This window comes from Rhopalosiphum padi, chromosome 1 (genome assembly GCF_020882245.1).
Source record: "Rhopalosiphum padi isolate XX-2018 chromosome 1, ASM2088224v1, whole genome shotgun sequence".
NCBI classification, from domain to species: domain Eukaryota; kingdom Metazoa; phylum Arthropoda; class Insecta; order Hemiptera; family Aphididae; genus Rhopalosiphum; species Rhopalosiphum padi.
Genome location: NC_083597.1, coordinates 17,757,943 through 17,772,516, shown reverse-complemented (window position 1 = coordinate 17,772,516; position 14,574 = coordinate 17,757,943). Strand labels below are relative to the sequence as shown.

Here is a 14,574-nt window from a genome sequence, read left to right as displayed (position 1 = left end):
AACCTATTCAATATGTACAGTATACAATTTACCACTCTGTATACGTCATTACGACGGTGTAAGGTATTTCTAGTCAGTTATAAAAAATATTTTTTTTGACACGAAATCACCGTAGAATTTTTTTCGAACGTATTTGAGTGATGGTGGTAGTATTCCCCTTGACCTACTACTACATAGTCATGGTGTATGTAAGATTTTTTTCTCCCTCGACTGTTATCTAATTATTATCTGCTGCTGTTGTATTTGTCGTCGGTGGGGCGTGGCACATAAATTACTTTGTCTAATGCCAATTCATTTATACGAAACAAAGTTAATAGAAATGTGTCATGGAGACAACGTCCCTTAATGTTATTAAAACCGGAAACCGTTTCCAAACTATAGAGGTAATTTTAGAGATTTCTACTTTTAAGCGCAACTACCTCGCGCCCGTCAGTGCATTTTGAGTGGATAAAAACCGTTTCCTCATTTGTTTCGCTCTCCTCCCTTTCTTTAGTGACAAGGCGTTTCAGCGTTGACATTTGTTCATCAAACTAATATTGTAATTACAATCGGCTTAAAATAATAACAATAATAAAAATTAAAATAAACGATATACGGTAAACGTTTTTGCACGTATTAAGTCAAGTACTATTCACCAAACTCTACGATTTAGTTATTTTAATAACGACGACGGAAGTTTGCATTATTTGCGTGGTATAAATAACTATTTTTTTAGTAATTCGGTGTCATATTATGTGCTATTTCAATTTTTTGATTTTATCATTAAAAAAAATAATGTTTCGGTTTTTTGCATTACATACGCGTAATACTTTAATGTATTATTATTATTCGATCGTATATTTACTGGCATTGAGAACATTGTGTCATTGCAATTCACTTGTAGCCTTGTAGGTCATCGCTGTTTTTCAATTTGTCTCGTTTCGTCTTCGAAACTTCTTCGTTATTTATCACGATGTTCTCGTCCGAGATAATGGTGGTAGCGAGCGGTTCACATACCACCAGTCGAAGTGGGACAATCGACCGACCACGACGATAATATTATACCTTGTAATAGGTAATAGAAATATAACACAAAATGATAAATCCGTGTTCTGATTCAATCGTTGTCCATTAAACACGCTGCACTGTTGTATACAATTATTATTACACAACTATATTATCTAAGATTAGAAATATTTTCGGCGGCGTGTCTTCATATACCATACATTACGTTATAAATTATGAAGTTATACTATTTTCCGCCATTTATCCGGTCTATCATGGAGATAAATTTTAATTAAAGTTGTTTTAAGCTTTTCATTTTAAAATGACCTGTATGCGGTATGCATACAATTTGTGGTATGCGTTGTATATGTGATGCATTCGCATGCAAATTTATAGTGATTATATATTATACTATCACGCGTAGCGTTCTAAAAACTTTAATACGTGCAATCATTAGCTTTTATTTTATATATTTTAATTTGTTTATGTGAGTAAGTATATTTCGCAGTACTTTAAAATTTTAAATAATCTGTTCAAATTTAATCAAATGCGTGAAAATATGAAGATTTCTCGAAAATCGAATATTATATTTTATTAAAATATTAATATACAATAGTGTACTACTAGTGTAGTATAGTGCTTCGTAATCGTGGATTTCTAGGAACTGCAAAAGTATGCAGTATATACTTCGTTCTCAGATCTTTTGCAAGTTTTGTTTGTAAACTATGTCTTTATTGTAACCTGCAACTTTATAGTTTTACCTACAGGTTTTCCACTAAATATTAATTTGAAAGTATTCGGTGTCAAGGTATATTAAAGTTCATATATTATATTCATTATTAAGTATACAAATATGCATATAATATAATATTAATTTATATTTCAAGCAATTATTAATAATAAATTAATGGGAAATATTGATGACCTGTGGTTGTGGTGCGAAATGTTAGCATCTAACAAGATAGACGTCTAGATGTTTCAAATAATAATAATTACGTTTTGCATTCTAAATAATTATCATGATTTATTCATAATAAATTATGTTTGGGAAACGTTTAAATAACATTATCTGTAAATTATGTTATCCGCATTATGTTTTTGTGCAGTGTACAGCATCACGTGATGTCTCACTTCACTATAATGCTGCAAAATGATTTTTATTCGCCGATTCTAACTGACGGACCGGTATGCAGCGAGATTACGCCTGAGTGTATTTTTATATTCATCTGATGCAACGATAGACGAAATCATTATCGTTAATTTACTAAACAGATATCGTAAAAATACGTGATTAAAAAAAAAAGTCGCCTCTTACATTCTGATCGTGTTGTCGTAAAAATTATATTGTTAGCTTTTCACCCCTTATGTCAAATAAATCGTGAATTGTGTACACTATAATATAATATGAACAACCATTAACCTGCTCTTGTCTTACGCATTCACACACACGATCCCACTCGATTGCCTTATATCCGCACTGTTACAAAATTACAATGGCCTTTAATAATAATAATAATATGTTTTTGTTGTTGTTGTTGTATCATCGTCTATTTTAACTATAAACGTGTACCTATATAAGACTCATCTGCAAACGAAGCGCAACAAATTGACCGATAAGTCTACTGTGACCTCTAAAGATAAGTATTGTTAAATGTGTTTATAGATATAAATTCGTTTTATTTTTAAGTGGTTATTTTTTCATTTCGCGTCTATAAAATTAAATGAGAAACAAGTGACCTTGTCAGCGGGCTGCAACAACATTTAATGCGTAAATAATCAAAGGTCTTTCAACCCGAATAATAAAAAAAAAAAACCATGGATAATAAAAATGTTTTCATATTTTAGGTTGTGTTTCTTTTTTTTTATCATTTATTTAAATTCTGTTTTTGAACATTTTTTAAAAACCGAAATCGGGCGTTTCAAATATATAATTTAAAGTTTGTCCTTGTAGGGAAATTCTTCTAATCTAGTTGCAATTTAGTAATATTCTTGATTTTGTTTTGTCTTTTTTGGAGGTTTTATATAATTTGCATTCAAAATCTATTTATTTATTTTACATCATTTATAAAAGGTATTCCTACCTACTCTCTACTTCCTAATATTGACGAAGTAAGTAAAACATTTTAATATTGCAATATTCTTTAAAACTATTTGTTCAATAATTTACTCGGCGTTTAAATACTTTGTCCACTGTGGATTTTTGATGACTATTTTAACTAATTTGTTTTGTTTGTATACGATTGTTAATTCGTGTATTTTACTATAGCAATGAAGTAATAAAGTAAACAATGACAATTTATTTTTATGATAAATGTGATTAGGTAACTAACATGAAAATGTTGACCATCAGTCGTTTGTTCTGGCGTACAATGCTGATCGATTTCATTAAAATGATTTTTATTGATAATAAAAATATTATAAGCCGTCGCGTATCATAACACATGCCACATGACGCTAACGCGCCGGGTGGCAATTTTCTTTATGGTTCCCAAAATTAGCGTGTAAATATAGCATAGAATTTAATAAATAGAATATTAAATAGAATTTAATAATCTGAGTAAAAGCTACTTGACGCGTTAGCATCGTGTCTCATTCGTGACGAAACCCACAATAATTGCACCTGCAGGTTGTTTATTCAAAATCTTGAATCATTCATCTTGATATTGATACCAGACGTTTTTATCGAAAATAAAAACGCGTGTCCTATAGTGTTTACGGGCATAATCGTAAGTATTTTTTACAAAGTATTTTTTACATAAGGTGGGGTCAATTTCGTTTGTCCGGACAGTTTACATAGTAAATATGTATCTACTTCTTTCTAAAAATCGTGTTGAGTAGTCATCAAAAAAATCATAACCTGGCGGGGTTGATTATGGTAGAATAAACATTATGCAAATATCTTTTGTGGAATATTAGCCAATATTTAGCGTTTTAATGATAACAATATTGTAAAATATTAATATTATTATAATTGTTATTATTAGTTGGAAATAAATTTTATTACGAATTAGCTAAATTACAAAAAGCAAGAATGATATCAAGAAATGTTCAGTTATATTGTATTCAAATCCGAACAGTAGTAAATAGTAATAAACGTGTAACGTGTGTGAAACTTTATTATTCAAATCAGATATAAAAATAACTTCTGATTTTTGAGAGGACAATTTTAAGAATCTTTAGACTTTGTAGGAATGAAAATACACCCGAAAAAATTAAGAATTTAAACACTTGTATACCAGTTCCCAAGTATTAAATGAGATAAATTAGAGATGACTCCGATGGACTGGTCAAGTATAGAAAAAAGAAGAAACATTGCTACCTATGCCTGATTTAATGTAATTTGCTAAAGGAAAAGAGAATTGACCAATGGCTAATGAGCAATAGGCCATCCACGGGAAAGATAGGAATACTAAGTAAAGAGCGATGTTCAAAAAGTTAAGGTTATAGTAAATGGGCAAGATTTAACAATGAATAGAGAAAATTGGTAAGAAATATATTTGACAGTAAGAGTTTAAGGTCGTTTAGTGAAGAAGTAGAAGAAGATTATTTATACTAATTATTATATGGAATTGACATGGATAATTGAGTAGAGAATAGTAATTTATAATCGAATATTTTAATTGAATATAGTCTTTTCTAGTAAGTAGTAGGTGAATTATTACAAAGACTATTGTTCCGTATCCTTATTCATGGTGCGTATACTCCCTATCCACCAGCATCAATCGTTACGATTATATTTTCTTATTAGCTTGCTTCAGACTCCTTCAGTCTCTACCTCTGAATCTTCTATGTGGTACAATAATTCAGTCGCTAGATACGCTTTACCTTATTAATTTTTACAAAATTATACATATATACATTAATACCTAACTTGATATATAACATGCTCATTATTCTTGAATCACTTGACACCCATTGCCCGGAATTAGTTTTGTTTCCTGAATTTATATTAATTTCTCAGTTATCACTTATCACCAATAATACTATTTTAGCTCAAATACACGCACTCGTAATCGCTGCATACACACCACGAAACAACGTAACCAACCGTACATTATTTTTGGGTTTTCTCGTAACCAAAGAAAATTGCATAACGCCGTTGGTGTGTAACATTACAAAATAACACTGCAACAGTCTATTCCAAACTATATAGTTAACACTATTAATATACATAAATATATACATTATTGCTGCGAACGGAAAGTTATTACTTATTAGATACTATATTACCAGGATTATTTATCCCGTTACTGCAACTGTCATCTTTATTTAATAATATTATACTGTATGCTATGCGACGTATGCGTAGTGCGTTAAATACTTACTAAGTTAAAATTATTATTATTTTAATGTTACGTCGAGAATTTTGTTTATAATTGTTTTAATCGATTACGCACGATTCTCTAACCATTTATTGGATAATATCAATATAATCAATATCTGCGTAAACAATAAATATTAAGCGACTTAAATGAAGAAAATAATCTTTGTCAATCTATTTTTACGTGCATAAAAACAAAATTATTTTATTTATTTTATTTTAAAATAACATTGTATAATATAAATATTATATATTTGTTAGAAATGTTACAATACTTATTGTAAAATGGACATTTTTGGATAAATAAAAAATAATAATAAATATAATATAATAATAATATTATACATTTATACAATCATATAATTGGCATGGAGGCGTTCATTAATTTATCAAAGTATTGTAAAATCTGAGTACACAAAATAAAAAGAAAAAGGTCACATCATTTCCCTCTCCTTCCCTCTTACATGAGCATATTAAATATTCAAATATACCTACCATGTATAGTTTTAAAAACAGTTTGGTAATTTTGAATTTCGATACTTGAATAATAAATACAATTTTTACATCTCTTTTTTCGCACCTAAAACTTTTTTAGGTGTGACATGTAGAGTGCGTAATTATATAATATGAATGCATTGTTATTCTTCACGAGGTCGGGGCGCATACAATAGATTGTCAATAATGAAAATCTGAAAAACGTTTTATTATAAATCCTCGTTTTAATAAATGCAAACAATGTTAGTTATAAATGTATTTTTCGGCTGAATATTATTTCGTCTGTTATGTTAACGATACATTGTATTTACGTTCGATGTAGCACGTAGGTATATGGTTGGAAGGAGTCCTGTTTCGCTTAGGTATGTAAAAAGAAACGTTATACGCTGAATTTGACTATACTAAAATAGATTATTACTATGGATGGTATACTTAGTACTTATATCGTACTCATATTACATATTTTGTACGGATTTGCTCAACGTGTGTACTTGTGTCGTCGCCTTGAAGAGTAGGTAAGGTACACATAATTGTAAATGTGTCGTAATTCGTGTTGACTTTGCACAATCTATAATTACGCTATTTAATTTTACGTTTTTAACACCACATTATCATTATTGTTGTCTGGCGACTTAGTGTGGTCTCAATACTCACTATTTTTATTATTGTTATATCATATATGGTTTTCGAAAAGTAATCGATATTTACGATTCAATTCAAATTGACTTCATGTTATACAATAACGTATATTATATTAATTTGTTTAATACGAGCATAATATTATTATAATCGCTCTTAGCTATACAAAAACTAGGCGACTGCGTTCAATATAATGTTATAGTCGATATACGCAAAAACGAAAAAGAGCTTTTCGAACGCCACAACGGATACAAAACTGGCTTATTGTTATTACCATAATGGTTCTCTTATTTTTTCTTTCAGTAAGTTATTGAGTGCACATGATCTATATATTATTATACATTTCAGTCGCCGTCGTAGTGATGTATAGCGATTTCGCATCGGAATTAATGTGAATTAATATATTAATATAATCAATTTTCTCGACGTGTATTATTAAAATTGTGTACATCTATATATTATTATGTGCAAATAACGTATAAATTAAATCACAGATTTTGCGGACAATTGCAGATAACGCATTAACGCGTTGTTATTATATTTACTGCTGCGTCGTCTCTTAAGAAGTTATGGGTAAAATTATACTAAAAAAAATCAATTTCCTCCACCTTGTTTCTTGAATTATATCATTCAAAGCGTGAGTAGTACATACAAGATACATTAATTATAAATAACATTGTACGTATATTGATTTAATTTGTATTAACGTTTTTTTTTGTTAAAAACAATTTAGTACATTTAATGTATGCATTTGGATTAGGTTTAGTTTTAATATAAATATGATTGTTGAACCGTACCGTATGTATTGTTTGTTATGTAATCATAATAATTATATCATTGTTTATTGAATGAACAACACATTTTAAAATAATTAATTTAATACAGCTGATTTTTTGATGCATATTTTGTGCATACTTGTTAAATAATATTTTTTTTCGATTCAAGACTGTTTGAATAATCAATTTTTATTAGGTGTATTTATTAGAAGTCACGCCATGTTAAAAATGTGTCTGTTAATATATATATATATATAAATGTATGATTATTATGATTGTGTAATAAATACATAATACACACATATTAATGAATTAAAAAAGTATATTGTATAGGAAATAATGGGTTCACAATAATTAGAATTATATAATATACACATTATTTATACATGTATACATGTATATGTATGCTATAAGATGGGTTATTAAAAGATAATATTATCAAAAGAAATAACTTTTGATTAGTTTTATATAATATATATACCTAGGTATTATGATTCGTTTTCTTCGAGTATATTGTTGTTTTTAATGTGTTCACTATATTTTACATTTCTTTCAATAGTTATTTCGTTTTATTTCAATATTTTTCTTTATAATGATTATCAATGTGTTTAAACATAAGAAATGTTTTTTAATTTTAAGTTTAATACTATTATTTTTAATGTAATTTGTATAATTATCAAAAGGACATTGCACGCAACAGATATTAGCAAGAAATAGTTACAATATTATGTTCATTAATCATAAAATTATTGTTGTGCCATGGGTATTGCGTTTGTAATGGAAAAAATTAAAAGTTTTGCGCTATATCACTATTAAAAAAGTAGACAAAAGTAGACTTGCATTAATTAACTAAATGTAATTTAAAATTAAATATTAGTCTGTTGTTTACTTATTTTTTTTAGTTTCGTAGTAATTTATTTTATAATGACTTTTTATTCATAAAATAAATTATTTAATGAATATATTAAATTGAAAATGTCTTATATTTTACAATATTGTCTATTGCTACATTTTTAGTATATTTATATATTAACTGCAAATCCTATAATCGGGGGTGTATTATAATACTATATTATTTATTAATATCCTAAAAATGTTCGTTTAATAAAGTTAACAATGATATGATTAATAATAATTAGTATGAAAATAATAAATTATATTACGCTATTTCTTCAAGACAACATTTATTTAAAAAGTAGGTAGGTACTTCGCGTAATTTGGTTGTTCGATGTACATTTTTTTCCTGTTGACTGACTTAATAACAAATAACTGAAATAACTTTATTTTATACAATATTTTATGATTTCATGAATAATACCTATATGTATATTGTTTCCATTAATATGTTGTAATACAAGTACAACATATTATTACAATTATACTTTCGATAAATAATTGAACAATTTTAAAATTCTAAGTATTGTAATAACTAATAAGTAATAACAGTTAAAAAAATTATTTCATTATTAACTTACTTACTTTGAACGCTTATTTAAGCGTTTAAATTAATATACTACTAGTTAGAGTATACGTATACTATATTGGACATTGATTGTTTTATAATAATTAGCTAATTGTCAAAATTAATAAAACTCGTAACCTTGTCTACATTTTACTTCTTATTTAACAATGTTTACAATAACGTTACATTTCGTGAATATAATTGAAATCTAATATAATGTATATACTATTTAGAAACAATGAATTCATTTTTTTAATTTTAACACTTATATTTATTATTTATACCCATGGAAAAAAAATAATAATAACAATAACATTGTAACAATATGCATTCCTTTAACTTCGATTAGATTTGTCACATTTACCTTTCGTGATATAATTAGACAGTAACCATAAGTAACTTATTTATAATTATTATGAAGCTATTTTAGGATAATTATTAATTTATATAACGCATAGGTGTTGCTATTTTCAAAATCGTACTCGCAAAACAATTAAAAAGTAAATACCTATGTTTAGTTTCTAAAATTAAATTTTTGAATAGGAAAATATAGCCATAATTGTTTAAATGAAAATAGTAATACTTAAATAATGTTATGGTTACAGTCATCGATTATTATGAAAAATAAAACTAGGATAAACACGATATGTTATGTCATAACAATTTGAATAATTAACAGTAAAATATTAGGTCAAATGTATTTCAGAGTATAGGACTATAGGTTAAACTTAATCTATTCATTATGATATTAATTGTTTGGTAAAAGCATAAAAATCTCTGTTTATACGCATTTACCTAAGGTTTTAATAACATACGGGAGTAAAGAAATATTATCTTTGGTAGGTACCTATAATACCATTTTATACAGCGAAAATAAAATAAAGGCGAATCAATATTAATATCGAATGCAAAAAAAAATCCTCTCTAATAAAAACGAAGTAGGTTAGAGTTGGTAATGTTTTAGCATTAAGCACACACTCGTTTATTTTCTCAAAATAATTTAAAAATAATCATAATAATATTAATACGACTAATTACGTCGTTGGCAGAAATTTTGTGAAAAACAATACCCATTTACAATAGTTATTGGTTAATGGTTATGGTCCCTTTATAATAATATTATAATGCTGTATATTATTTTAATTAATTTGCACCCTTCCCGCCCTCGACCACCCTACTTAACAGTTCCCATACATATTTACATTAAATGTCATCGTCGTCCGTATAATACATCATAACGTATTATTAATATTTGTATTACAGGTAATACACGAGACGACGTTCTCTCCGATATTATTGTTCTCCCACCAGTTCTAGCTTTGCAATACCTGCACCGTGTACTGTACCTACTTGGCAATATTATTTATATATATTATTATAATATATTATTGTAAAATAATAACTCGTGACGTAAGAGAGAGGTATAAAAAAAGCGATTGTAGTTGCGCCCCTCTTGTTACGTCTTGGGGCGTAGGGTTTACGGTGTGGTGTTAGGGGGGATAGAGGTGATCAGGCTGTATAATACCTATACCATGTAAAAGCCACAGTAAATAGTAGTAGTAGTAGTATTATAGTAAAATTTAGTAGTGGTGGTGGTAATGTTATAATAACGTTCCCACCGCTACCTCGTCCTCCTACCACGTTCTAATTCTTTCGTTACCACCGTGTGTTCCAGGTGGACGACGCTAACGACGACGAACAGAGCCAGCTGATCCAGAGTCAGTTGGGTTCGTTCGACGACGCCAAACCGTACTTGGACCTGGTGTTCAGCTGCGGAATCACCGGCATGCCGCCGAGTCCCGCCCCCCCGCCACCGCCGTCATCGTCACTGTCCGTCGCCGGAATGATGCAGCACCACCACTCGTCGGCATCATCGTATCCCTCCTCGTCGTCGGCAGCCGTCTCTACAGCATCGGTGAAGTCGCACCATCACGCTGCCGCCGCCGCCACTGTGATCGGCCAACAACAGTCATCATCTAGGAGATCCGTATCGCCCGCGTCTGGCGGTGGATCTGTGGCACCCGTTGTCGCGGCGTCCTTCAAGAAACCAACTGTCACGTCACACGCCATGGCCAGGTCATCATCGTCATCTGGGGGCAGCGGTGGCGGATCCTCTTCCTCGACGCACTTTCAGCCGCCTGCCAATCCACCCAGGTACGTACCACGACCGCAGTACGATATTAAATTATATTATGATCAGTGCTTAAAATGCTTGAATTGAAAAATAAATAAAAAGTGGACGCAAAAGTATAAAACAAATTTTCGTACCCGAAGATTAAAATTTCTTATTGATTAGAATATAATTATAGAAGGGGTACACTAAAATATTTTTTAAAAAGAAGGGGTACTAAGTCCCCTTATAGTATACAACCGTTAATTTATAATGTTATGTGTAATAGGTGTCACGGCCACCGTAGTCGTGACGCGTGAATACAGCTCTTAACTTTTTCATCTGGTCGGGATTTTTGATTAATTAATCGAAAAGCAAAAAATACCAACGCCGCAGCTAAAACGAACTACGCGTTCCGACTAATAGGTTATGTATTCAATCCCACACGGGCTTACCGCACCGGTTGGGTTAATTCCATTTTTAATTAAACTATTGTATCCGTGGAATTAATTGCATGTACACGCAAAATATGAATATAACATTATTAAATTGAATCTTATTTTGTTTGTTCCGTTTTAACATTTTCACTGGTTTTTACTACCTATTCGCCTGTCATCACCGTAACGGAGCGTTTCTAACGTTTCTTAGTATCGAACACAGTTAGATTTTTGAGCGATACTCGACGTCGTTCCGTTTTGGTGGGGGGTGGTATAGTGGTGATATTGGTATTTTAACTGTTAAGCTATATTTGTCGCAAGGAAAGACTGAAAAGGCTACATTTGACGATTTCGCAGAACCCACGTTTCTCCTTCACAGGTCGTAATGAAAGTTTTTTGCCAGTCTAATAGTTCACAATAATGATGTTACCGACGTTGTTGCATTAATAGGTTACCGTTATCGTTTTAAATCAGATCCATTTCAACTAGCTTATTTATTAGAAAACATTAATATTATTGTAATATACGCTCACAGTATGTGAATTGTTCTATTTTTTAAAGGTCTCAAATTCTCGGTTTTGTTTGTATTTTATTTTTTCGTTGTCATATATGTATGTGATGAAGAAAGAAGTTGTAGTTCACGTGAAACAAATATGTACATGTTTTGGGTAGTATGCATTTATGATTTAATTAAATTAATTAAATAATTAGCTTATTATGGTCCTTTCTTTTTTCGTAAAACGTTTGTAACTTAATTCACGTCTATATACTATCATATTATATTAAAAAATGATTAGGTGTGTTTAAATTATTAAAAACAAGGCTCAGCTACCGATATGGCGATTTTGTGTAATATTCAAATTATTTTCGTTTTGTGCATTTCAAATATTCGATATCGTATGTTTATTATATACATGCTCGTTTCATTTATTTAAGTTTCAAATTTTTAAAAAAATATTGAAATATCAGATAACGTAAATAACTTCTTATTATAATATAAGGACAATTTGCCTATTATTTAAGTAGGTTTAGTTAAAAACCTAATTTTAAATAAAGTTAATCTTTTACTGTTTTGTTCTTAACCACGGTAAATATAATATAATAAAACTGTGAAAATTTGCTGAGATATTTTGTAATTTTAAATTGGTAGTAATATCTAATGACTACAGAATAATGAGTTATAAATAATCATATAAAATTGCTGTTACTCGTGTTTCACAAGTAAGATCTTAGAAAAGCACCATATAATTTTTTTTTATAATTTGTGGTGTTCAATTTTTATATATATTTAAATAATTTAAATATTTCATTTCCATGGACTTAAATATTATTATAAATGGACTATGGCCATTTTACGTAATTGTTGTCAGAAATATTTTATAGTTTGATAATACATACACATTTTTATTAATTTAAATTGATTGGGATCCCAAATTGTAAAAATAATTTATTTTCAGTACCTATGGTATATTATAATTATTCATAATATGGATGATTGATCAAATAGTAATTATATTCATAAATTGAGTGATATGTTTGAAGTATGTGTAATTAATGATTTTTAGGAATTGAATATTATGTATTAGTTAACCTAGTTTTACAAAATTTTATCTTGGACAGGTATTTTGGTATACTTTATGATAAACTGTTTTGCAACTAGGTTATTTAATTATATTGGTACACTTGTTATTAACATTAATTATGGTAAATATTTAAATACAAAACTAATAGATAATAATGCAGTCAGAAAATACTTATCATTATTTTACCTATTTTTAAAATTTTAAATGTATTCATCGAGGTTAAATTAAAACTACCTGTGTGCTGTGTCGTAATTGATTTAATGTATTCTTATGTTTATTAAATCTCATTATTCAATAATAGATTTATTGTTATTTTGTGCATATATTATAATTGTAATTGTATTTTTCTTCTCATTATTATGCACATATTATTATCTACCTATATTATAGTTAATGGTTTAATAGCATTTTAATTTCATCTGTTGTTTTTACTATTGCTCTGATAATTTTTAGTTCAAATTGCATTAAAAATAGAAAACCTTATCTTGGGAAGGGGCTGAACGATTTAAATTCATTTAAAAGTTTAATTATATTTCTAAATTCCGAACACTAATCACCTTAATATATTATAATAAGTAAGTACAATTTTAATAATATACCACACTAGGTATGTGTATTACGAAACTTTGATTGGACTCAATATACTTCAGGAGGCTAACCATCGATTCCTTAAATTTAAACACCTATTTACGATTGCGGATTACTATAAATTTGGCATCGTCAAATAGAGGGGGGAAAGCAGGAAATCACTCAAGCGGTTTACGAGACTTAATAGGTAGTTTGATATAATATAATATGTATAATATAAATAATATAAATAGAAAAACGAACGAAGAGGACGGAAATAACCCGAGAATTTCTGTGCAGAATAGCTAAGTAAATGTTTCAAAAAGTCGTTTAAAGTACTGAATACAAAACTATTGATAAATCCGAAAGGTGGATGACGCTGCTCTACTTTGTAGTAGCAGTTTTATAACAAAATAATGTGTATATTCAACGCGGGATAAGGGGATAAAAGTGTCCAAATAATAATATAAAGAGAGAAAAAAGTATTTTTACCGAGTGAAAAAAAGCGAACAATCAATAAGCAGAAAAATGTTTCTCTTTCACTGCTGAAAAATGGGAGGGAGCAATTTTCACGTCTGAATAAGACAAACGACAACGTGTTTTAGGTAGATACATCGATTGTTTTATAACGCCGTTCGTTTCGAACCCCCTCATGCCGTGCATGAACGCCTTTTGGTTATCAACGTTTTGCATTCATCATAATATCATATTAATATTAATAATATTATTATTATTGTTGTTATCTCGTTTAGATGAAATTAAACACTTTAAAAAACTTGAGTTAAACTAATAGATCGGTGGCCAAAATGTTTTGTATATTGTATATTATAAACATTAAATGAGAATAAAACATGTATTATTATTCAAAGTATAATAGTTGTTTAATGTTTACAATATAAAAATACATAAGTTATAACAATTTATGAATTTTACAAACTTTTTATTTCTTTAATTCGTTGAAATTTATATTTTTAAAGCTATTACCAAACGGTATAAATCGTAGCGGTTAGTACCATCTGTGGTTCACCCTTTTTTCAGTTATTTATATTTATATTATTGAAGAAACCTATATTATTTTATCAATATGCGGACAAGATTGGGTTGTAATATAATTTCGTATAATATTATGATATTGACAATGGTGTTGTACACTATGTGTGTTATTGGCAATCATTGAAATTTGATATTCGTCTCGCGCGA

General features: G+C 28.9%; 1 protein-coding gene across 4 annotated transcripts in view; it reads left to right on the top strand.

The window, feature by feature from the left end:
* LOC132918182 (AF4/FMR2 family member lilli-like) overlaps positions 1-14,574 on the top strand; it is a 142,587-nt gene that overhangs the window by 104,171 nt on the left and 23,842 nt on the right. For all 4 annotated transcript variants that reach the window (XM_060979308.1, XM_060979306.1, XM_060979305.1 and 1 more), the window contains one exon: positions 10,353-10,831. In XM_060979308.1, coding sequence (XP_060835291.1) covers positions 10,353-10,831 — 479 coding nt within the window. The remainder of the gene's footprint in view (positions 1-10,352; positions 10,832-14,574) is intronic.